The sequence below is a fragment of the Pterocles gutturalis genome, unplaced genomic scaffold (assembly GCF_000699245.1).
Source record: "Pterocles gutturalis isolate BGI_N339 unplaced genomic scaffold, ASM69924v1 scaffold2255, whole genome shotgun sequence".
Classification (NCBI taxonomy): Eukaryota; Metazoa; Chordata; class Aves; order Pterocliformes; family Pteroclidae; genus Pterocles; species Pterocles gutturalis.
The window spans coordinates 17302-43213 of record NW_010140415.1 but is presented as its reverse complement, the minus strand read 5'-3'; the positions used below and the strand labels follow the sequence as shown (position 1 = coordinate 43213).

The 25912-nt window shown below is 38.5% G+C and overlaps 1 protein-coding gene across 1 annotated transcript in view; it reads right to left on the bottom strand.

Moving 5' to 3' along the window:
* Nucleotides 1-2907: 2907 nt before the first annotated feature.
* The window catches only part of SPATA6 (spermatogenesis associated 6), a 35013-nt gene continuing 12008 nt past the window's right edge, over nt 2908-25912 (bottom strand). Inside the window, exons 7-12 of the mRNA XM_010083630.1 lie at nt 24535-24622; nt 23263-23303; nt 21398-21573; nt 11658-11757; nt 6853-6941; nt 2908-3088 (exon numbers count right to left, since the gene is read on the bottom strand). Coding sequence (XP_010081932.1) covers nt 2908-3088; nt 6853-6941; nt 11658-11757; nt 21398-21573; nt 23263-23303; nt 24535-24622 — 675 coding nt within the window. The remainder of the gene's footprint in view (nt 3089-6852; nt 6942-11657; nt 11758-21397; nt 21574-23262; nt 23304-24534; nt 24623-25912) is intronic.

Genomic DNA, 25912 nt, shown 5'->3' with positions numbered 1-25912 from the left:
AAGCAACACTGGATGCTGAACAGCATTTGGTGAGAATACTCATGGGTTATAACAACTTGGGGAGGGCAAGAGAAAGAGACAGGCTACAGAAAAACACTAATTTGCCCTTAATCTAGCCCATTATTTCTAGATTTGAGTAGGCAGCCTTCCTTTAGGAGGTAAATGATGGGGGTGGAATTATACCATCCCACTGTCACTAACAGACCACTTTGTGGATGGCAAAAGATAAGGAATGAGCATAGAAAATGCTATTTAAAGCTCCACTCAGGAACCTAGAAATTTGCATTTGATAGAAGGGATTTAAATTGCATTAGAAGGCAAGGTGCACTAAACAATTACAGTTTATTACTATGTTGGTTCACTGCCTGAACCTATACTTATCACATACTGCAGCAGCAAAGGAGCAGCAGTGCTCGGTGCACTTGAGCTGTCCGCATATTAATAGGAGGGTTAGCTGAGCAAACAGGAGAGGGGCCAAAAGCTTCTGAAAACAAAGTGGTTTGCAGATTTTATGGACAGATTGGAGTAATTTGGGTCTTAAGTCACATTTCATAGAAAAGTTTCCCATTAACCAAACTGGTTTTCCAGCACAGTGTTTGGAAGAGAACACTCTTTGCTGTATCACAGCATATAAACTGTGGAATGAGTCTGACCCAAGAGAGAAACACAGATCCTGCAGCAACTGATTCGGAAAGACATTATACACACCATCTCCCCTAGCAGCTGCAGCAGGGCCAGAGACACTCATCGTCTATCTGCTTTACTTGCTGTTATACCACATACAAAGGTTACAGTGAGAATATTCATACTGGTCAAAATCTAATATATAACACTTTTTTTCAACCTTCCCATCTAGTTTTCACCTTTGATGAAAAATATTTAATCTTTGATGGAAAAACAAAGGTTGCCATATTACCATATGCTTCCTTTCTTTAGCCAAGGGAATTAAACAGATATACTCCAGTCACTCCTCTGGACCCCTCAAAACATTACCCTGTTTTTTCACAGTGGCCTCCAACCTTCCTGAAAACTGTGCGATACCACGAGAAGAACTGTAAATCTTATGGTTCAAACACATACAGAAAACTGCAGCAACCTTCAGATTTCAGTAGATTCATTTTAAACCAAAAGCTTGGAAAATATCTCTCAGAATGTGCCTTGCCTATTTACGATCCATTTGAACATACCTACTTTTGTGAGCAGCAAGGAGAAAGTAACTATTCCTTTACTGACTAATATGGGATCACAGGAACAGGCTAATGAATGAATACCAGGTACCAGTAGCACAATACTCCATGGCCACCGTGCCTTCAGTAGCACAGCTTGGGTAAGTTTTACTTTTCACTTCTGCCAAAAGAAGTGTACTACTACTTCACAGAGTGACTCAACATTTACCCCTAGCATAAGACTGTGCAACTAATGCCCTTTGAAATCACTGATGTGCTAAATGGCATCAGGGACAGGAAGTTATCAGTGTTAATCCACTTCAACTGGTTTAACAGTTACAGGGAATAGAAATGTCTACAAGCGAGACACTTCCTCTGAGAGTCCCCTTTCCTGAAAGAAGCAGCACACAGCCTTTCAATGTGCTTTCCCACTAGCATAATTGCTCACCAACTGCTTTCTCAAATCAATTATGTTGTCTCAGCACTAAAGGATAGAAGGCAGAGTAGACCAAGTTTTTGTTTATCTAGGCATGCTGGCAGGTTACAGTCATATGTTCTGCCATCTGTACTGCTAGCTTTATCCTTTATCCAATCATAACAGGTAAAATGGCATTGGTGTAACTGAATCTGTTCACTCAGTCAGGGAAGGAGCCAGAACAGGCATTTGTTTTTTCCCCCCATTCTGAAAGGAAGCAGGAGATGGACACTCTTGCCCTTTTAAGACATTCTGCTTTCAATGGATGGGCAATTTGCCCCGGTCTGCTAATGTGGGATCTGTTCAATGCAAGGCTGAAAAGGTTCCATCCCTGGGGAAAGCATCGAACTGCTGATGAACATTTGGTGGCCTTTAGCAAAAACTATGCGATTTCTGCCAACAGGATCCCAGCAGACTGGGAAGGACAGGCTCCAAATTAGGTGGGATTGTGATGCAGGAACTTCAGAAGGCCTGTACAGGGTATATGAGGAGCTTGCTGACTAGCTCCAGTCTTTTCCTCTCCAAACTCCTTTATTATTAATTTATTTAAAAATTACAAGTATATTGGCAAATGTCATGGCTGCATTCAAGAGAACCTGGAAACTTCTAAATGCACAGGGTGTGTGAAGATGACCTTTCTTCTGATACAAAGGCTGCTGTGCTGGGTGGTTTTCTTTTAAAATTTGACAATATTAAAAAATTAGTGACTAAAGGTGCTTGAAAACACTTTGAAAGCATGTTTATAGGTCAGTATCAGAATTTCTACCCATCTCAAAAATAAGCAATAAAGGTAATCTTCTAGAAAACAGGTCCCTTTGTCCCAGATAGGATGCTTTTAAATTAACACTAACATTCACCTTCCTCTTTAGACCCCATCTCTGAACACAAGGACATATTGCTTCTTCAGTCAATTCTGTTTATGTTACTAAATAGATTTAATTATTTAATAAGAATTGGCTGCAGCTGAAACCTGAGCTGATGTCAGACCTATTAGTCTTCAAATTACTATCTTTTCATAGTCTCAAAGGAGCAACATCATCTTGATTAGCTGTGGAAAGGCTTAGTTGCCGTTAGGTTTTGGGGCAGGGGGCAGAGGGATGTTAATAGTTTCCTTTTGGCAACCCAGGACAAAACTCCTTTTCTCCAAAACCCTGCCCAATCATAATTAAAAAACTTTAAAAATAGAGTACAAATATTTGTTACATAAAAATAGGTTTTGTTACAAATATGAACATTGTTTACTGTGTATTTCCAGCAGAATAGATATCAGGAGTGCGTTTCTTGGTCTGAAACAGTGCCAGAAGCTTTTTGGTACATGTTTCTGTATATTTTCTCGAGACTCTCTTCAAAGATCACTCTGTGAGGCTTCTCTTTGTATACAGCTGCACGACTAGACCCATATTCACCCTTATCCAAGTGAACAGTAGTGCTTTGCTGCACTGGTGAGCTGTCAACAGAAAGAAGAGAGGAAATAATCAAATCAAGATAAGGAAGATGAATCAGAAGCACAACATCAGCAGAAATCCAAATGCAGAGCTTGCTAATCACAGATTGTCTTTCACAAATTGATCAAAAAACTGCACTGCAGCTACTTCTGAGAAATGGGAGCCTATGTTTCATTCACATAAATTCTCCCCCACTTATCAGAGTTCACTTGACAATACCTCCCAAATAGAAAGAGAATTAATTTTCAAAGAGCATGCAGTAATTTTGCTGTATTTTAACAGGCAGTGCGACTAAGCACGAAGCCTATGCAAGAGCAGCACAGTAGGATTTTTGTGTCCTTTGAAGGTCACAATGTAACCACAAGCAGCTATTTCAATATGAAGACAATCTATCAGAGGTATATTAAATTACTGTGTTTGTTGCTGTAAAGTGCTCTATCGGAAGCATCTTGAATTAAGTATTCTACCAAATACATTATGATATAGTGGCAATCGAGTGTTCCTTCTCCACCCCATCTTCTGTGTCACTGTTTTAATACTAAACACAAATACAGTCTCATTTTTCAGTTGCTTTGAGAAATTATTCCCTAGATCTATGAAGTGAAATTTATTCTCTGAAAATCATTATGAAACACTGACAAATCTGAAGTATGTCTAGCTAAACTTCATGACTATTTGCCTTCTCTCGAAACTTTCAAAACAAAGGCTTGTGCTGTGTGATGAAATGAGCCATTTTCCTGCAATAAAACATGAAACAAGTAGCTCAAAAATCATAAGGAAAAAATTACTACTGAGGTGACATTTTTCACATTTGCTCAGAGATTTAGGTACTTAAGACACTTAAAAATCAGGACTGAGTTATCTTCAGCCTTTCGAGAATGTTCCTAGTCTGGGAAATGAAACTGGAAATGTGAAGCTTACAGTGACCATCTCCACTTTGGAAATGGATTACATTTCACAGGAAAGCTTTACATTTTCTTATATACATACAATTTATTAATCTAAGTTAATATCAGTAAACATCTGTCACAAAATTGAAAGAAATCTTACGTCAAAGGACTCAAAAATACATTTCTAGCTAGCTGCATCAAAACAGGTTTTCACTTTATGGTGAGGGAAGAAGAGGAAGATGTAGGCTCTGTTCTCTAAATTCACATTTCTAAGCTTCCACTCTCCAATGGAAAACAAAACAAGGAATAACTGTTGCTTTTATATTTCTTGCATTCAAATATTATGGTGATGACAATCTACACAACATAAAAAATCAACAAGGAGATCTTTATGTGGCTCCAATATTAAAAAGGGAGGAAGGCCACATTCACACTTTTTCAAAAAAGCTCCAACATTTAAAGTCAGTCAACAGCATGAAGAAAACTTAAACCCTTTTGTCATCCTAGAGAGGGTAAACTGTGCTTCACAATTTGGACACAAAGAAACCAACCTACCAAACAGTAAAATCAATAGAAAAGTTACACAGACCTGTCTTAAAAGTAGACAAGTCAATGCCCTGGGGACCCATCAACAACTGAAGTTTCACCTCCTCCTTTCTCCAGTTTGTGGTACCTCACTTCTGACGGAGAATTCTCAGGCCAATAAATAAGCACAGCATCAGGAGCGGCACTTGTAACTCTACTACAAACAGCTCTGACACTTTTCTTTGGAATTCACTTCCTGCAGCCAGCCTTGTGCTTGCCTTTTCTTCTACAGAAAGCTTCATCTACATACAGACACTCAAAATCCAACCAGTTTAACTTGCAGTAAAGGAAAGCCTCAAAAAGCTTCTGGTACTGACAAAGACTTAAAAAAAAAAAAAAAAAAAAAAAAAAAGAAGACAGAAGCTTCCTTTCCCCTTCTTTTTTGGTGGGGATATGTACGTATGTATTTCCATTAGCCAGTCCTTGCACATGAGATACTTAGCGCTGGTGTGGACAAAGATACAGCCAAGCTAGGGAAGAGTCCCTCTCCTGTCTCAACTGGAAACCAGCTGGCAACCTGAACTAAGCAGTATGGGAATTACACTCACAAATCATATTAACAGCAGGATTTCTGCACGCAACTCCCTGCTCTGAAATACCTGTCATATGCTTTTGTTCCCTCATACATCTCCTTTAAGAGTCCCAGAAGTTCTTTTCTGAGTGAATCATATACTAAATATTTCACAAAACATGGGCCTTTTCCTTACTCCCAGTGGTTTTCAATCATCTACTTTACTGCCAACATTTGGTCGACAGTACCATGTCCTTCGATGAACTCTGCCTCTATCCTTGTATCCTGTTGATGAGCACTGTGGCAAACACTCAGCAATCAGACTGTCCGCAAGTTCTTTTATGTCTCACCTTTCAGTGAAGGGGACTTGTGCTGCTGGCCTCTAAACCCAAGGAGCATTCCTCTCCCAACCCGAGCACAACATTTCATATCCCATCACTTCATGATTCTGTAGTATTAGGATTTGTTTTTGCTTTTTTTTCATGGTCTGCAGTTTCAGCATCAATCTCAAAGTCCCAAAGCTGCCTCAAAACAAAAACTTGCACTTTCCCTCTCACAAACACATCCTACACAATTTAATTGCAGCAGCTGTCAGGACAAAGGATAAGGGAGCAAAAACTCTACACACAGAATACAGGAGTGAGCACAGGTATAAAAATACTAACAACTTCAGTAGCGACTTCACATACACGTGAAAACCTAAGACTAACTAGATCCCTTGCAGAGAGGTGACTACAAACTACAGGAATTTTTTAAAAAGCCTACAAATCTTAACATTTTAGAGCTTACTAATTGCAAGTACAAGTTCACTGTGATACCCATGTTGAATACCCTCCTTTCAGGGGCATACAGTGGTGGTTCAGGAAGCCTTTGTTACAAAATATTGCACCACATTTAATTATCAAAATAAAGCATTTTTTTCCTAATGTCAAACCTCTCAAATTTAGCACCACAGTTCTATGACTTCTCTCTTAATATAAAGAAAAATAGAATAGCCATCCAACCCAATAAATGTTTTACATTACTTACTGTCTTCCCTCCAAGTACCCAAAATGTTCAAATGTTCTACAAAATAGCCTGCGCATACATAGAGAACATCAATATTGATAACTTCTACTACGGAAGTTGGCAAAATCAATTCAATTGGTGTCTTCTACGTAAAATATTTGAATGAAGCCCTAGTCATATATGTGAGGAGTTCACAGAATAATTAACCTACATAAACCAGGTTTTCAAGGTCTCAGGTTTTCAAGATGTTTTCTGAAATATGTCATGCTGAATCACTAAACCATAGTATATATATTTCTGTGGTTTTTAAGAGGCTTCTCTTTTCCAAATGTTTTGGGAAAAAAAAAAAAAAACAACAAAACAACAAAACAGCCCCAAACCATATTACTAAATAAACTTCAATTCATTTTTGCACTCTCATAGCTTTAAGAAAACATAACCAATTCGTTATTTTTAAAGTGACATTTGCTCTCTGGTTGATAAAATCCAAAACCTACTGCCCAAAGATCATTTTTATGACAGAGCCCGGTTTCAAAATCAGTGTTTTACGAAGACTATACTGACACAGTGCCAAACAGCATGAAAGGCATAACGATATTTGACTGTATTTTCCTTTTAGGTGAAAAAGCTTGGTAAGACTGACTCCTACAGAAGCCTTTTCCCAGTGCAATATATTACATAGCTCAAAATAGGAAGAGAAATTTTTAGCTAACTTTAAAGGGCAATATCATGAGTATGACTGTTCTGTCTTGGTCAGAGAAAAACTCCATACCTGCTCTGCAGTTCACTCATGGATAAAGGCGCTTTACGCGAAGATTCTTTTGTCTTAGACAAGTCTCCCTTTGATGAGTTACTCTCATCCTAAAAAAAAAAAAAATAATTCTCATTACCTTGGTTTCTGATTACAATGATCTCATTTCAAAAATACTTTCTTTCCATTTAGCAGAAGACTATTAAAGTGCTTACATTTCTTGGGGGAGAAAGGGACAAAGTGTAATGAGCCAAATGCCATTTATGAACACTTTTAATTAAGTTTAGTACATCTCAGCTAATAATTTTCAGGTAATAAACTGGAAAGAATTTCTAGACAGTGTAGATTTAAAGAACTATGCAGACAGCACAAGCTTCAATAATCTCCAACAAACTGTTGGTTAAATGCTATCAAATCTACTGCTCACTGTCTTACTTTTGTTTCTTGCAGAAGAGGGGAAAAAAGAACTTAAAACTTATTATTTATTAGCTTTTATAATGAGCGATCGTTATCCATTTAATGCATTTGACCAGACAGAAGCATCCTACACATCTGACTATTTTGATTCCATATACAGGGCTGAGAATATGCTTACCCAACTTTAAAAAATACCTATGATACACTTAATGATACTTCAGTGGTATTCTTAGAAGTTGCTAGAAAGCAGTCTTACCTTCCAAATGCTATCTAGACATTAATTAACCCATATTTGCCCTCTTAGGTAAGTAAGAAACAAAACACCTCATGTGAAGGGAGCCAGTTGCTCACCTGAGACAGGATGGTAAAAATCCCACCACACACAACCACATTCACTCTGCTCTGAACAGCAAAGACACTACTTAAGAGGTAAAATTAAATGACACTTTTAGCAGAAGCCAATTTCTGTAAGGATTAGTAAACAAAACAATCTTTCATGCTATAGAAGAAATAACTGGAAAAAAAAAAGACTGTGCAGTAAAAATAATCACGCTTGCTGATAACACAAAACTGGGAGAAAAGACAATAAATACAGTGGTAGATGGCAGTAAGATGCAGAGCTAGCTGAATTGCAGGCATACGGGTGAGGAAAAACCTAACACAATTGATTGTGGTGAAATACAAGGTAATAAGTGTGTTTGTAAACAGGAAAACTCTCTTCCTTCAGCAGTCACAGAGTACAAAGCACTGAAGAGGAAATGGGGTACAGTGGTAAATAAAACTCTGCAGCATTTGCCAGAGGCAGGTTATGTTCTGGAAAGCAAAAAAATATGGAAACATTACTATAATCTCCAAATGTCATAGCAGAATTCTACAGCAGACACCCTAAGGAATGTACAGCAGAGCTCCAGTCACACTATTTTTACAGAGCACTATGGAAACAAAATTTTGGAATACACAGCTGGATGCTTCTGGGAACAGTTATTTAGCATGAGGCTCTTTGGAATGAAACAGAGTAACAGACACTTTTTAACCTTTCAGAGTTTGGAAGAGGATGCAGACTGGAGCCACAATCTTCTCACCACATTGCTGGTGCACTCGCTTTGCCATTCCCTAGCTTTCAGGATGACCCACTTACCTCATCCATCCACTGCCTAACAACGCAGCCTCAATTCTGGGCCATCTGAGGAAGCCCAACCAATCCTGGTGTATTTTACAGTACTCACTGCAAGGAGACGTGATTTTTTTTTTTTTTTTTTTTAAGCAGGTCAGCTGCTGTTAGCACAGCTTTCACAAGTTAGCCGTACTCGATTATCAAACACTGTGAGACTTCTCTGTAACATCCTCCCATCCTTTTTGCTCAGTGGAAGGAAATGGAGTGAGAAAATGGTCCTTTTCCAGCACTGTTCTGACTGGGTTGCTAATGAGGGCTCAAAAGTCTTATCCAATACCCTGATACCTCGATTTCTTAGGACACAAACATGAGGTTTTCCAGGAGGAGAGGAACAAAAAAGCTTCATCTCTGATTAATCCCTGTGAGTATTCAGCAAGTGTTTGATACTGGAAGTGCCAAGGTGTGCTAACAGAAAGCCAACAGAATCATAGAATGGTTTGGGTTGGAAGGGACCTTAGAGATCATCGAGTTCCACCCCCCCTGCCATGGGCAGGGACACCTTCCACTAGACCAGCTTGCCCAAAGCCTCATCCAGCCTGGCCTTGAACACCTTCAGGGAGGGTGCATCCCTGGAAATAACCCACCACAGCCCATGCCATCTTCCTCATCCAGAAGCAAGGGTCCACCTGTGGCCGCTATTTCTAAGTCGTCTCTGTGTGTCTGCACTGGCAAGCCAGCTCTGAGTCCAAGTGAAAGAAGAGGGCCACCAAAGGGTTAGCACTGCTCGAGATTCAACCCTTGCCATTGCAGTCCAAAAGCGGCAGTGTCGGCCCAGTAACTGCTGCCAATTCTCCAACTACCTATAGTGATGGCAAGCTTATCGCTGGAGTGCAGCACGAAGGGGAGCGGGAGATCTCCTCTTCCTGACTTTCAAACCTGCCTGGGATTTCAGGCAAGGCTGGAGAAGGGCTCTGCCAGTGGCAGTAATGGTCATTGCTCCATCCCTCTGTCTCCTGAGATTTGAGTCTTGCCAGGGCAATTCCTCTGTTTCTTCTTCAGCTTTGGGGTTAGGCTGGCATTTGCAACTGTGGGTGCAAGTCCTGGAAGGTTGTCAAGAAGCGTTGAGCCCTTTTTGAGGTGCATGGCCACCCCTGCCCTGTCTGAAGTGCTTTTTCTGGGCAAAAGAGCGGGTGGCAAAGCCATTTGGACAAGGCTCTTGGGCAGGCTCGCAACCCTTCCAATGGATGATCCTCTGGGCCTTCAACTCAAAAGAGCCCCAAAGAAGAAAAAAAGGAAACAAGATAAAAAAGGAAATAAGAAATTAAAAACCCAGTGAGACTGCTCTCATCATCAGCAAGTATTCCAAATCCTCATGAGATGCCGAAACAGCTGCCTGAAGTACATCCTCCCCCCCTCAGAACCCAATGGAGCTCTAAGCCAGCCTGGAAACCAATCTAGAGACACAGATCTAGAACAATCTAGAACCTGATCTAGAACTTTCAACCGAGCCAGAACATAGTCTAGAACCTTGAAGTCACCTAGAACAACAAACAAGCTAGAAACATGATTTATAAACATCACTTGGGCTAGGACCTGCCCTGGAACCAGGAAACGGTCCTGAACTTGTCGATGTGAGCTAAACCCAGCAAGTGACCTGAATCAGAACCGACAAGCTGTGACAAGAAATGATCTAGAAACAATAAGCTAGCTCAATCATAGTCTCTCAGAACTATAAAATGATCTAGAACCCGACACAGAACTTTCTGAGCTAGAACGTGATCTAGAACATGGTCTAGAACACAATCTAGAACTTTCACGTAATCTAGACGTTTCAAGCGAGCTAGGACATAGTCTAGAGCCACCTCCGTGCCAAAAAGCCCAAATTCCAGAATTCATACCTGCACCAACTGTACCAACACCACTGCAGTTCTACAAACACCCGACTGTAAAGGACTCACTGCCTGTCAACGGCCCTGAGAAGAGAAGGCCTTGGGCTGTCTCAAACATCTTGGTTGTAAAAAGGCAATAGGCAAGAATCCTTGATGATAAGAAGAAGCCAAGAACGTACCAAAGGCTTTACTCCCATTTGCTCCCCTTGAAAGCACCATGGTTCAAGAAACTAACACTATGCCTGCAAATTTGTGTGCATTGGTGCAATATTGCAGTAACAAGTGGATACCAACATACGTGTAAGTCATTCTAGAGTAGAATGTTTTAAATTATATAAGTAAAATAAGAAAATAGGAAGAAAATTATTGAATTCTCCTTTACCCATTATTATATTTAACAGTCCTTATGATTTTATGGAGAGACTAGCCATCCAGCTCTCCTAACAAATTGCTAAATCTTTTATCATAAAGTCATGGTCTACTGTTCAAGGAAAGTAGTCAAGGACCACTGGAGACAGTTCAGGCTGTGCAAACTTTCATTACATGTAGGTGGTGGACCATCATGAAATTCAATTTATTATCTTAAGTTCATTGAAACATCAGAGAAGCATTTGACATGATTTGTACCTATTTTGGAGTGTCTGAAACACAGAAAAACGTGATGGGCATCTTCTATTTGAGAGGCAGCAGCTCACAAGATCATAACATTTGTATACAGTCTCAGGGAGGTACAGCATGAACTAGATCAAACAGTCTTAGCATATGTGAGAAAAAGGTTTCGGAGTTTAAAACAAAAAGCACAACAACTAAGCTAAAAATTAAGATTTTGCTTTGGCCAGGGAGATCCTGTGCCACAACTGGGTTTCTCAAAATTGCAAGAGCAAAAATTTTTATCTGTCCAAAACCACACTTCAAAATTCCATCAGACTCAAGGACAACATACTGTGATCTCAGCCATAATCTCATTAGATAAAGAGTTCCATTCATTGAAAGCCAGGTAATTAAGGGAAAAAAAGCACACATCTGAAGAATAATATTAGCTCTACAAACAGCTGGACACAAGCAGCTGCTGATGTGCAGCTGCACAACATGTAAAGCTCTGATGTTCTACAGATCTGTAACATATTTTTCACTTAAATTGGAAGTGGAGAACCAGATATAAAAAACCCCGTAACTGTCCTCAATACCCTGTAAGAGAGTTACCTCTACCAGCTGTCCATGAAGGCTACACATAATGAAGCTACTGAAATCAGTGTGAAACAGTTCAGCTTATATACTGAATCCATATTTCTACAATCAAGGCTGCCTCAAAGGACAACATTATAATAAATCTAAGACTATAGGCACAGTTCTCTTCCTCAGCCATCTTGGAGAAAAGAAAGGATTTACTTTGCAGTCAAACTTACAAATATTAGGCGCTGTCTAGCACTGTGTGTCCTTAAAATATTTTTCACTCTTTTATGGATCTCATCTCCATTTGCTGGTGAAGGCCAACCAGTGCTAAATCTGCAAGAGGAAGAGGAAAAACAAACAGAAGAAATATTTTCTTGTTGAAAATACTTTTTTCTTTTTCTTTTTTTTTTTTTTTTTAAAATTATGAAGCATGCATTACTTCCTTTTATTTGGAACATACACAATGTTTAGACTTGATTCTTTTTCTCTTCTGGGGTACAAGTAGAGAAACATTTCAAATCAATGCATAAATGGTAAGCATCCACAATACCAACAGAAGATGCAAAACATAGGAAATCTTGATGATTTTGTAACTAGAGTAATATTTCCATAATGTTTGTATTGTCTCTACAGAATAGAAAAATTATACAATTATTCTGCTAACAGTGATCACGGTTCTTTTTCCTCTTCTTAAAGGAAACGTTATACACATGGAATTCTCACTGAAATAAATCAACAGGAAGAAAACCCCCATGTGCGCAAATTGGAAAGCCCATGGAGTTAAAACCCTGAAAATTCACAATCTTTCTAAAAAAGAAAATAAAAAAAGATCAACATAAGGAAAGAACTAGCTGGGAAAAGTTATGAAAATTTTACTTACACAATTTCATCACAGAGGATAGAAACAGGGCACTAAATCAAGATAGTCCATCTTCATTTCAATGTTTCCTAACCTCTGAGAACCTGACTTTGCACCAATAAAATAAAAACTCATGATGTGGTACCTTACTAATATGATTACGGGTCACCAGACAAGCTGCGAGCTGGCAAGCCATACTGTTGCAACTTCAGCTAATGGAACAACAGCCAACAGCAGTGGAGGGCTGCCCATACTCGGGGTGGAAAAGGAGTACAAAAACCAGCAACACGTTTCATAGTTGGCTTCACAAATTTGACACAGTGGGGAAACATCATGACTCTGAACCCTGAGATTCTACACCGGGCTCTGGATGGCTTTGTGGGGCTGAGACTGCAAGCTCTTCTGCCCTCTGCTCTCCAAGTTATCACATTCCCTGTGCTATCCAGTGTATCACTCTGAAATCCCCAACCTGATCGTGCCTGGATTAGCTGACCTTCATCAAACCTCCAGAAATTTCAATACAGCTAAAGAACTGTACAGCTCCTTCCAAAAAGAACAAACCAAGTACACATAGAAAGCTTCAGTTCAAAACAAGGAAGTGCCAGGCTGCCGGGAAGGTTACAGGTAGGGCTGGGAGCACTTTGCAATCTTTTGGATCATTCCTTCTATTACCAGAGAGAGATACAAATATAAGTGAGCAGTCCTCTGCTTTTGAGTAAGTTCTATTTTCTTGTATCTAATGAACTTATTTGGACTCACTTATTATTGGTTACCTTTCCAAAATATCTCTCTCTGTTCTAAAGAGCCACAATATTTTCAACCTATTTATGAGTTTCCTAAAATCAAAACATCTATTCCTGAACGCTTCTATTTTTCTTCAAGAAAAGGTGCAAGAAATGACACAGTATTGGAAGAATGAATCATATAATCTATAGGGGGATGTATTTTCCATATTTCTAATGACACTTAACATTGCTTATCTTTGGATCATTACAGGCAAGAATTTTGGCAAAGCTGGCTATAACATTTGTATTAGCATCCTGAACATTTACAATTAATTTCAAACCCAACAGCATGTATGGCAAATCCATACTGTTCAATTCTTTTGCATACCAGAATTTAACAATCTGTTGCATTAAAAGATCTCATATAACTTTTCCTAAAAGAAAGCACAATGGTTTGAGAATTTTGTTAGAGGAGGAAAGCATTGTCTGTAAAGAAACAGAAGTCTATGTCCCTTAAGCAGACAGGAACATTCATTTCCCTAACACAGTCAAACCTGGTTTGATATACTGCATTACAATGCATGCCCTCTGCCACTAGGAGTGAAAAACCACTTTTTTAAAAAAAAAGAAGAGGGGTAACAGAAGGGGGCTGGAGTGGTACTACCATCTTATTACTTCCTATCAGCATTTACAAACATTTACTAATATTAAAAAACATGTTTAAAAATGTGCATCGTAGATGCAGTAAGAGTGAGTCATTCCCCATTTGACAAATAAAAGACAGATCCATGAAGTCATGGCATTTTCTCTTCTTTATACTGCAGCTGCTGTTCTTCCAACATCCTGGTTGCTGGCACTGAGAAGAGAGGTTGGAATAGATTGCCTTTGGGAAATAAATTTTATGAAATTCGAATGTAAGATTTCAGATCATTTATATTAATCTTAAATTTACAAATATCCTTGAAGATAAATGTATTTACTTTTGGAAAAAAAGAAAACCAAGCTTACTATTGTATTTATTTAGAACATACATGGCTATGTCTGCAAGAAGAAGAAAAAGATTCAAGCACTTAATTCAAGAACTATTAGATTTCTTTCTTCAGGTGATTTTATTGCTCAATCCACTAGTGTGCGCTGTGGTATAAGAAATGTTAGCCACTCACATGTACCCCAAACTTAAAAAAATTAAAGAAAAAAATCAAAACCTAAAGTGTAATTAAAAACAGCATCAGCTTAGTTTTAATTAGTTTTTCTAGTATTGTTATTGTCTAATTTTAGTAAGAATGATAGAGTCTAATCCACATTTTAAGTCAATGTTAATATTTACACCAATCAAAACTCAAACTAAAATAAAACCACTTTCAGAAGTGAAACCTTTTTATGATAGTCTAACTCTCCTACTGGAAATATTTTATAAAATAGGCTTTAGAGCACAGCTTCTTAAAGTATAAATAAAGGGATTCCATTTGCTCAAAATCACCAATGAGTTTTTAAAATGACTAGCTACTTATTTATGTGATTAAGGTGTCACTATCATATTGCAATGTTGAAAGGAAAGTAATTTCATTTCAGTGACTGTTTGTCCTGATAAACGAAATAAACTTCTACAGCTGTATTCTTTGTCATACTTTCAATTTTCCCTGGGACTTGCAAACATTCTGCAGTTACATCAGTTTAAATTGTTTATTGATTCCAATAGATTGTATAAACACTTTGGAAATATAGCTCAGTGACCTAGAAAAAGCCAGATCAATCAGAGAACTTCTCAAGATTAATTTCAAAGATGTTGTGTCGAGTACGATCAAGGAAACAGAACCATTTTCCCTTGTAATGTGACTAAAGGCATTTATTTTCTTTTATGAGATAAGGATTTTTTTAAGGTCATGCAGACAACATCTACCTTGACGAAAAAAAAAAAAAAAAGAAGCCAAGCAGACAGTCTAGATCTTGTGCTAAAGATTAAAGTTATTTTCATGTATAATTTTATCCATTAGGATGAAATACTCCATTAGAAATACAAACAGCATACATGCACCCATGTGCTCTAGTCAAACAGCAGCTTGCAAACTTGAGAGCTGTAATAAATAGGAATTTTCAAATGTCAGACAATCCAATCACCCACTTGCACATAGCAAAAATGTTAATATCACATTTCATATCAGTAGAATTAATGCAAAAGCCTACTGCAGAATATTTGCAATGCCTATCGCGACCCCTTCCCCTACTATCACACCTGCCAGCCTTGTGAACAGCTCGGTGCATGTGGCCTCCATGAAGAATTCATCAGCTTCAAAGACACAGACTTCACGCTGAGCAAAACCACGTACAAGGACAAACTATCAGGGGACAGAAATCAATGAAGTACTGTAGTACCAGATTCACAATCGGAGAGAACGCTACTGTAATTAAGGAGAAGAGGGAGAAAGAACTCTTAAAGCTAAGTATAACCTGAAAAACCACAATCTGCACGAACTTATACATGGAACAAGAGAGATTCTCAAGAATCCCAAATATATTTAATTCTGAAATAGAAAAAAGCCTCACAGATCTTATATCCAGGTAGGCATTTATGCAGCATTTGCAGTAAGTGGGGAAGTTGCTTTATTCTCATTTAGAAGACATGAAGTGGTAATTCAGTACAATGAACTTGGTTCTCAGTGTATACTGGTGTGTATGGAGGTACAATAGAAAGGCTGGGCTACGCTTAAGCATTTTACTGGTCTGCTTAGTAAAAGATGCAGTTTTGGTTTGCTTTTTCTTAAAATGACTGATGGCTATGAACCTCAGTGTAGATGCAGCTATACCAGTGCAAAAGTGTTTTCGAGACGAAATCGGTACATATCGTTCCCCAGTTGTAATGAAAACATACCAACATACAAGTACTGTGGGAATGTAGGGATTTTAAGTGGAGGAAGTATGCTGCTGTCACAACACCAGGATACTACTATGAAGGAGAAACCATTACACACAGACAAGGCCTTAAAACAAAGCATAGCAGCCTATATATTTGAAGTCAGAAGCTGACAGCTTAGCCATGTGCCCATTTGCTCTCCCTCTTCAGTTAAGAAATTTTTTAAAAGTAAAAATTTCTCATCCTTTCCAAATAGTTTCTCTTACTTTCAAAAGCTCTGTTTACAGTTAGGCTTGACGCACCAGATATACACTCAGTGCTCAGTTTTTAAATAGTAAATGCTTTCTTTTCCCTCCCAAGCTTCATATCTAGTCCTTAAAACCAGGCAAGATACATCATCCTCGTAAAAAGTGAAGCCCAAGGGGCAGACAGCTTCTGAGATTTCAGGGAATCAATACTCTAGTTGAGCAGTTGCCCCAAAAAGGTTCAAGTCATTCTGGTACTAAAACATTAGTATGTCATAAGTGGGCTGCACCTCCACATCCTCTTTGGAAGCTTTTCCATTACCTTCTATCTTCTCTGATTTTATTCATTTATACACAAAACAGCTTTGACAGCAATCAATTTCTAATTTACATACTGCTGCAGCAAAATCAACCAATGAAGATGACAAATAGTACAGATGTTGGTTAAAAATACGAAACAAGGCTTAGGTACTGCTCAGTTTTGCAGAATATAGTATGAAATAACTGATCTTCAAGTGCCACTTTCCAGAAGTTAACTTAAAGAATGCAAAATAAGGTAACTTTCCCAAGAGGTGAGATTGATAAACCCAAAAGATTCAAGAACAACCTTATTACCAAACTCAATTCCAAAAAATCAGAAATAATGTCTCACCTCTGTGCTCGGCTAGATCATGGAGCAGATTCTCCTGGAAACTATGCTAAGGCACACGGAAAATAAGGAGGTGACTAGTGACAGCCAATATGGCTTCACTCAGGGCAAATCAGGCCTGACAAGCTTGGTGGCCTTCTACAATGGGGTTACAGTTGTTGGTGGATAAGGGAAGAGCAAATTACATCTTCTACTCGGACTTGTGCAGAGCATTTGACACTGTCCTGTATGACATCCTTGTCTCTAAACTGGAGAGACATGGATTTGATGGATGGACCACTCAGTGGATAATGAATTGGCTGGATGATCACACTCACAGAGTTGCAGTCAACAGCTTGATATCCAAGTGGAGACCAGTGATGAGTGGTGTTCCTCAGGGTCAGTATTGGGACCGGTGTAGTTTAACATCTTTATCAGAGACATGGACAGTGGGATTGAGTGCCCCCTCAGTTTGCTGACAACACCAAGCTCTGTGGTGTGGTGGACACACTAGAGGGAAGGGATGCCATCCACAGGGACCTGGACAGGCTTGAGAGGTGGGCCTGTGCAAACCTCATGAAGTTCAACAAGGCCAAGTGCAAGGTCCTGCACATGGGTTGAGGCAATCCCAAGCACAAATACAGGCTGGGTGGAGAATGGCTTGAGAGCAGCCCTGAGGAGAAGGACTTGGGGATGTCGGTTGATGAGAAGCTTAGCATGACCCAGCAATGTGCGCTTGCAGCTGAAAGAGGGCAGATTTAGATTAGATATTAGGAAGAATTTTTTTACTGTGAGGGTGGTGAGGCACTGGCACAGGTTGCCCAGAGAAGCTTTGGATGCCCCATCCCTGGAGGTGTTCAAGGCCAGGCTGGATGAGGCTTTGAGCAACCTGGGCTAGTGGAAGGTGTCCCTGCCCATGGGATACCTTCTTTAAGGTCCCTTCCAACCCAAATCATTCTATGATTCTATTAAATTCTATTATTTCAAATAGCTAGAAATAGACACGAAACCTAGTTGCAGCCTCTCTCTAGAGCAAGCTTTTTTCTAAAAAGTCTGCTAAATTTTTCAGTGTTCCACTTTGGAGCAGAAAGTTCTCAGAATTTAAACACGCTCTCACAGAAGTAAACCCATGCCACTCTGAAATATTACGTGAGCTACCTGTGGTCTGGATTTTGCTATGCAACACAACTAGTACCCAAGATCCTGGAGTGACATTTCAACATCACTGAAGCCAAAGCTTCTGATAACTGGAATTTTCAAGCACTTCATGTAGGATCTAGTCTTTAATTAGTATCGAACGATTAGTATCTATCATTATATCTACCACTAGTAATAGCTAACTTCATGCTGGTATTTCCCTAGTACTTGGAAAAAGATAATATAAAAACATGGTAGTAAAACAATAGAGGAATATTACAGAAGGGCATCTGATCCCTACAGTTAACCTCTGTCTTGCTTCAAACAGAATTTAGATTTTTGTTAAATGTTATAGTAGGTAAGATCACATATCAGCAGTATAACCAGGGGAAAATAAAAAAGACATTGAGCTGGACTTCACTCTGGAAATTTTTATTCTTCAGATCACTGATAAAACACAAAAGCAAAAGCCTGCCATGTCCAGAGTAGGGAAAAAATCCTTTGATCCCAAATGCATGAGAAGTAGCTTTGCCTCTCGACATAACAGAAATGGTCAAATACTCCTGTGATTGCTATGGTCTCTTGAGAAAAGAATTTCTCTTGTGCCACCAGATAGCTCCATTCAGAGGATTTCTGTCATTACCTTACAGAATCCACCTTACCGTTTCTCTTTTTCTTTACAAAATGTACCTTGCTGCAGGTTTCAGTACTGCAAGGAAGGCTTACCTTGCAAATCCTCAAGAAAAACACCATCATCTAGGAGTGTGTGAGGATGTACATGCACTATGAAAGCAAGGACTGGACTTGAATTTTGCTTTCCTGCAGCAGCACTGAGAGAATATACTGCTGATGCTCTTTCACAAAGCATACAGGATACTTGTCTCTGCACAAAAGGACACTCCTCTATGCACAACCAACCAGTCTGTGGGGACAAGCCAACTGCACTGACTGACACGGGCCACACATCAGGGGCAGGAACTGAAGAGTGTAATGTACCACTGCTCTGCACAGGAGCTAGAATCAAAACGAGAAGTTGAGTTGTACAGCCACATCGCTCTGCTGAATATCAGTTTGCAACACCAGCAAATGCTTTCCTTAGGTGACCTAAATAAATGAAAAATGCAAAACTAAAGTATGAAAAATAAATATTCAAAACTTTGCTGCCTCATTCAGCAGTAAATCTATTTACATTCTGTTTCTGGCTCAAACCCAGTGGAAAAGGGGTAGAGGATTGATTTGTGGTCTCTCGAGCAGGCTCACAGAAAGGGACTGGAAACTGCTAGAAAAAGGGCTCAGAGGACCTTATGCGAGACCCCAATTTCTGTATCACTGAAAAGTGTTGCAGAGGCTTAAGTGGTCTGGGAAGTACTCCCAAAGATGGCAGACATTCACTTTGCACTACTTTTTTTCTGAAAAAAAGGGGAAAAAAGGGAACTGAAGGTTGAGATGGGGAGTCAAGTTTGATATTAACTGTGAGTTGACCAGCATTAAAAAAAAGTAGCCTGGATATGCTAAGCTCTTTGTCTTTGTAATTCACAACAAAATTGAGGCTATAAACACCAAATACAGTGAGATAAGACTCTGTATTCTTAGAAATACACTAACACTGGTATACTTCCAGTAGTACTGATTTTCTCTGTATTTCTATGATCTGAACAGCAGCGTTTGCACGCATTTTCAAACACTGACCTCTGATCCATGTTTGTCATTCCAACTATAGCTCTCAGTATCCAGTCAGCTAAAGCCATTGTTATTTCAGCAGCATGAAATTGAGATCAAATTTTTTAGACTATGCCCTTTACCTTCTAATTTTGAATTTTTTCTGAAGAAAAAAGTAAATGCTTACATCTTTAACATGACGAGATGTTACATCTCTAAAGAGCGGGGAACATTTGTTCTAATAAGAAGAAAAACATAATTTTACAAGATCACAAATCTCTCCTGGAGAGGGGCTTGTAAAGAGAAAAAGCAAGAATATTCAGATAATTTCAAGATTAACTGTCAGATGACTAAATTACTATGCATGTAACAGCAGCTCAGAACATACAAGACTTTCCTACTATCAATTATAAGGGACCCTGTCAGCTTTAAATATAATCCATTTTAAAATTTACCCCCTGCCCAAATGAGTCCAGTTGAAAAAAAGGATTAAAAAGTCACAATTACAATATCTCTTCCCCAGACAAGGGTAACTAATGCACAAACAACGTCAGGAGAGAGTGGGGAGGTAAACAAGATGACAAAAGAAACCTCCTCCAAACCCCAGATACATCCTAATCTCTGTATAACAGTTCTTAAGAAATACTATTACACAAAACAACAAAAAGCAAGTTTTCAAGCAGAGGAGGATGTTGAAAAACCAACTTGATCTTTAAAAATTTTAAAAATTAAATCCCCACCTGCTGTAAATTTTTTTTTAAAGAAAAAACTGAGACAATTTTCCTATTTTGAAAAAAAGCATTAGGGTGTGTGTAGGCTATAAAACACACCCTCTGTGAGTCCTGACTAACTGAGGTACTAATGGTAACAAGGATGAAACAGCCTGGAATGAATGTGAACAAGCCATCGAAGTACATCTCCAAGTAGGGCCTCAGTAAACACTTCAGCATTTAGGACAGGACATCAGTTTGATCCTTGGCCTCTCCCAATTATTTTATGTATTTGCTTATTCAGGCCCAGCTTTGTATATAGCTTTTCTGCTCCCAGAAAGCCATCTAATAACTTACTAAACTGAATGTATAGTAGAAGTATTGTGTACCAACTACATGTTCTACTCAGCAGCTGGTAGGGAATACTCTCCTTGAAGGACTGAAGGACTTAAGCATGAAGAAATCTGTTCTTTTTGACATTTCTTCCATCCCACCCTCACGATACGCTGAAGCTGCGAGGCTTGCCCAAAATATTAACCCAAGGATTGAAATTCACTGAACTAAGGGGTATTAGAAACTTGTCTCCACCCCAATCCCATTGCTGTCAGGGAGACTACTAAGAAAACTAAATTAAATACAGCAATTAATATACACACCATTGCTGTAGAGGCCCACACTTCAACTCAAAGAACACAAAACCTTAGGATGTCAATAACGCAGAAAGATTGGAAAATAATACACTGACTAAATTAAAGCTAGCCCAAGCATGTTATGCACACTAGTCACACATCTGACTACAGCAGGGCCACAAGTATGTGATAACAAACACTAGGCGAACAGTCAGAAGAAAAAGAGGTTTCCAAGTACCTCCCGTAAAGCCTACTTGATGTGTATCTATATTTACATTGCTGAGATTCTAATTGCCTCTGAAACAGTGATTATTTATTTGTTTAATTAGCCCTTGTTTTACAAAGCATTGGTAGCATGAAATCTGGGGTTAGCAACAGAGATGTCAAAGATCCTTTTTATTGCCATTGTATTCATTAAGCAGAGAGGTGATGGCAAACACAGCAACTAAGGAAAGGTCAAACAACTAGCACCATTGTCATCTGCTCAAGTTAACGATTCCAGAATTTCACAAACAAAACCAAGTCATTACCTTTCCCTTAGAGAAGATCGATTTAGCACAGAACTTAGAGAATGCTTCTGAAATGCTGGAGGTGCTGAATGCGATAATGAATCAGCAGAATGGGACTGTCTGTTGGGTGGATCCGAGATCACATCCTTATTGCAAACAAAAGACCCATCAAAGTCTTTTCCATGAGTAGATTTTGCCTGCAAAAAAAGCCACCAAGCCTTGCTTAAATTTATTATGAATATCAAGAGGTACAGTTTTCATGTTTCTATTTTTCAAACCAAAGGGTTAAAGGTTGCACATACGTGGAAGAATATCTGCCTCCTGGGGAAAGAATGAAGAACCTCATTTCATAGAGAGCACCTTGGTCTAAATCAAATCAACAACTGTCAGAGGATGCTGTTGGACACACCATCTGACGGCAAAGTCTAGTGTAACAGACCTTTGATCACCTTTTCTGACTACACAATTTAAAGGCTTACCCCTCCCAGGAATCTCACATATTCAGAATGATGCCTGAGAGTCTAAACAACACAAACCTCACACCTTTCCTCAGTGTGGGACCCCTTGTTCTTAGACCTTTTTTTCCTCATGATTTGCTGTTCCTCGAGGGAAAACTCAGGCCCATCTATTAATCTTTTACTCACTCTTCACCATACTAGTTACTCCTTTCATAATTCCTCTTAACCCCAAACATAACACTAAAATGTTGCCATGGATTATCCCCTTTTACCTGGAACAGGGACTTTTACAGGAGCCATTTCTCAAAGCTGAGGAAAAAAAAAAAAGCACAGTGAAACCAGACCAACAATAATCAGGTTATTCATTAGCACCTTCCAGGCTGTAGGGTTTTTTTCCTCAGCTTGGGAAACAGCTCCTGTTAAACAAAGCTATATTATATTTTTGCCAAGAAAAAGATACATTCTCTTCAGCCCTGATTTTGTGAGGATCCCAAGTGATTAGAGGCATGAAGAACATCTGCATTCTCCAAACAGTGACTGCTCCTGCAATCTGCTTTCCCACTGAGGGGCAAAGGGATGGGGGGAGTGACATGACCTTAAAATAGCCATCATTAAAAGAAAAGCAAACATAAAAACCAACAACATATTTGGCATATTTAGTAGAAATTATATATTTTCCTTACGGTTTCTCATTTACAGCTGTAGAACAATCCAGAAGTAGAACAATATAGTAGACTCACATGGTACGCAAAACCGCAACTCTTAGTAATAAAAGTTTAGAACCTGACAAAAGTGCACTTAACATATATCAAGGTTTATCCTTTTAATTCCCTTTCTTTCCTCCTCCCTGTTATCATCAGTTTTCCCAGCCATTAGGAAATCTAAGAGGGCATACATAATTAAATGCCTAAACCCTCAATTCCTACAGTACTTCAGGAACACAGGCAAAAACAACTAAATGAGGATGAAAAGAATAAAAAACCCAAAAAAGGAACCCTGACATTAATTTTCAGATCCATTTAATACACAAAGCAGCTAAAATCTGAAAAAAGCAAAGATATGAAATAACAGGACAGTGGCTTGCCAGTTGTACCAGTGCTACCTTTCCATACAATTCCAGAATAAAGTGTACTCTCAGACTGACCAGGGAAGCAAATGCAAACTGCCTTTAATGGCTCTTCTACTGCCTTGTCACCAGCCTTAATGCCAAGAAGAAGCAAGTTCTGTACCTACAAGCATAAATATACAGTGCAAACTTTCACATTTTTACTTGTAAATAATCTGTCAGCAGGCCTAAACCAGGTTAGATCTGATTTTAAATGGCCCTTTTCTTGCTTTTGATACTATGCTTTCAAAAATATGCAGGACAATCCTTCTCAGAGCTTCCCAAAAAACAATTTCTAAATAACAGCACTTCAACATACTCACTTTGGTTTTCTTGGGTCTGTAGCTGCCGAGAAGAGAAGGATCTGGAAAAATAAAAAGCGTGCATCCCAGCAGAAATTAAAAAGAAAATCCAAATGTCCTAATTTTTACGAAATATTTTACAAAATAGCCTACCTCTTCTCCCAAACATTACTAAAGCAATTTATTATCACACATTGTGAAATTCTAAACAGTCTCCTCTGAATATTCCAGGAAATCACTTTTTTTAGCTGAAAACAATCACTTCACATTTAATGGAATACAATGTTTATAATAATGAATCAGTATAAGCACCGTCCTCTGCATAGACCTAAATGGCACATTTCACAATTCACAAAATTTTCACATTTTGTTAAGTTATTAACTGCCTAAATCAACACAAAATCAAGCTCTACCATTCCCAAAAATTCTTACTTACATTACACTACCTTACTAATCTTTTCTGAACAAGCTTCCCAATGACCACCTCAAACTCTTATCATCTCTTCATTCCTTCCCTCACCACTAACCCACAAACATGAGTATAAAGCCCATGGAGACACACGTGGGGAAACTCTTGGGTCCATACTGAGTTAGGATGTTTCACCAATGTCAATGCACACCTCACCCCTGAGGGACTGACATTAAATTACGTCTGGCTCCTTGGTTGGTCATACCAGTCTGTACTGAACAACCCTCACACTGTGTGACCCAAGGCCAAAGGGTACTTCCTTAGGGTTCTGGTCCCATACCTTTTATTAAACCCTCACTTACTGATACCAATGAATGCCAAAGTGGATATTCAAGCACATCCTGGATGCTCATTAATAATGGTAAGTCACTAACCCACTGCTAAAAAATACTGCTGAAATAAACATTATTCATTTCTGAAAGGGACAAAGACCTTGAACTTCAAAATGATCAATACTCCAAGCCTAATCCACATACCCAATGACTGTGGTGTGGATTTGCTCCACTATCCAACTCATCAAAACAGGTGCAGTGAAACAGAGCACCTGCCTGGGCTTTGGTATTTTCTACTCCTCCTTTCATATCATGCAGAACTACATTCAAAGTTTCATGAGGTAAAGTACTATTCAAAACCACCTTTTGCAGCAGTAGCTTATTCAGTATTCTTACTATTCCTAGGAAGAAAGAACAGCTTTTTCTCCATATAGACTGACTTGTTTTTAACTAATACATAAAAACAAAACAAAACCCCCCAAACAAAATTACTTCACTAAACTACTGCAGGAAACAAAAGCATTAACGAGATATATCGTAGAAAATACTGACCATGGTATACCTTGGTCCAGGTTTCCACTGTGCTTTCTCGTGTGGGACACGATGTATCAAGTTTAATACCAGGACTTGGTTGTTCAACCTGAAGAAAAAAATACTGTTAAAATACTCAGTATCAGATGTATCAATTTATACTTTTTTTCTGTTTTCATCCATAAGATCACACATAGTTTGTTCCAAAATATTTTATTCTTATTTGAATACTATTTAAAACTATTTTCACAACAATTTGCTCATATTATGAGTATTATTAGCATTACTGTACATAAAAAAACAGTACTAGAAAGATCTAAAAATTTTTAATATCATATTGTTCAAAGAAAAAAAAAAGCAGATAGTTTCTCCTTCAGCTATAATGTCTCCAGTCTTTTTAAACAATTCTTGGTGCCTCATATTTATTCCAAACAGTTCAGATCTCACCAAGAGAGATCTGAATCTCTTCCTAATCATAAAAGTTACATTTAACATAATCTAATTTTAATCTTCATGCAACACAAAACCTCTGGCCAAAAGAGTCCTCAGCAGTAAAGATGCCCTAAAAGGAGCACTCTCAGCCTAGAAAGGCCATTACAGACAGGATATGGTACATCAAGAGACAAGCTTTTTCCTTTTTTGTACAAACATAACTAAGCAATCAAATTCAATAACCAGTGTTTAAAGATGCTATAATTAAACTGTGAACTCAATCTACAGATCAAAACCAGAAGAATTGATTAAAAGGAGTTAAAAGAAAAATATCTGAGAGAGAGAGAGATAAACAGTAGGTTGATGAATGATTAATGGCTTATTAAAGCTAATCTGAATTTCTCAAAGGTATCTGTATGAAGAATAAAACTTTGGAAATACTTCTACAATTTCACAAGATATTCCTAATTCATCTGTACATAAACTAGAAAAAATTTAAATAAAATGAGAAGCAAACTAATTAAACACTAAATTAACTCAACGGCTGTGACAAGTGTCCAGAATTGTAGCCAAATCATAACATCATAGCACAGAATCAGAACAATCCCACCCATGCCCCTACACGTTCAAAGTGGTGTTCTAAAAATAAAGGATTGTTGCAATAATAAGAAAAATAAAGAGAAAAAAAAATCAGAATATGATCCTCCAAGAGGCTGGGAAATCTGGCCCCTTTGTATTAAAGCACTTATACACCGTTTCTTCAAATAAGTACCTAATTTCAGAGCAATTTTTCATGTACAGTTAGCAAAAAGTTCTTATGTGAGTGCTAAAGTCAGGCTGGTTATGAACTCTAAGGCAAAGTGTTAGAGATGTAGCTCTGAGCAAAGGAAGTGTTTCAAAGATCACAGGATGCCAACATTAAAAAAGCTGAAAGAGAGGAAGTGTGAGTGTTCATAATGTGACTAGA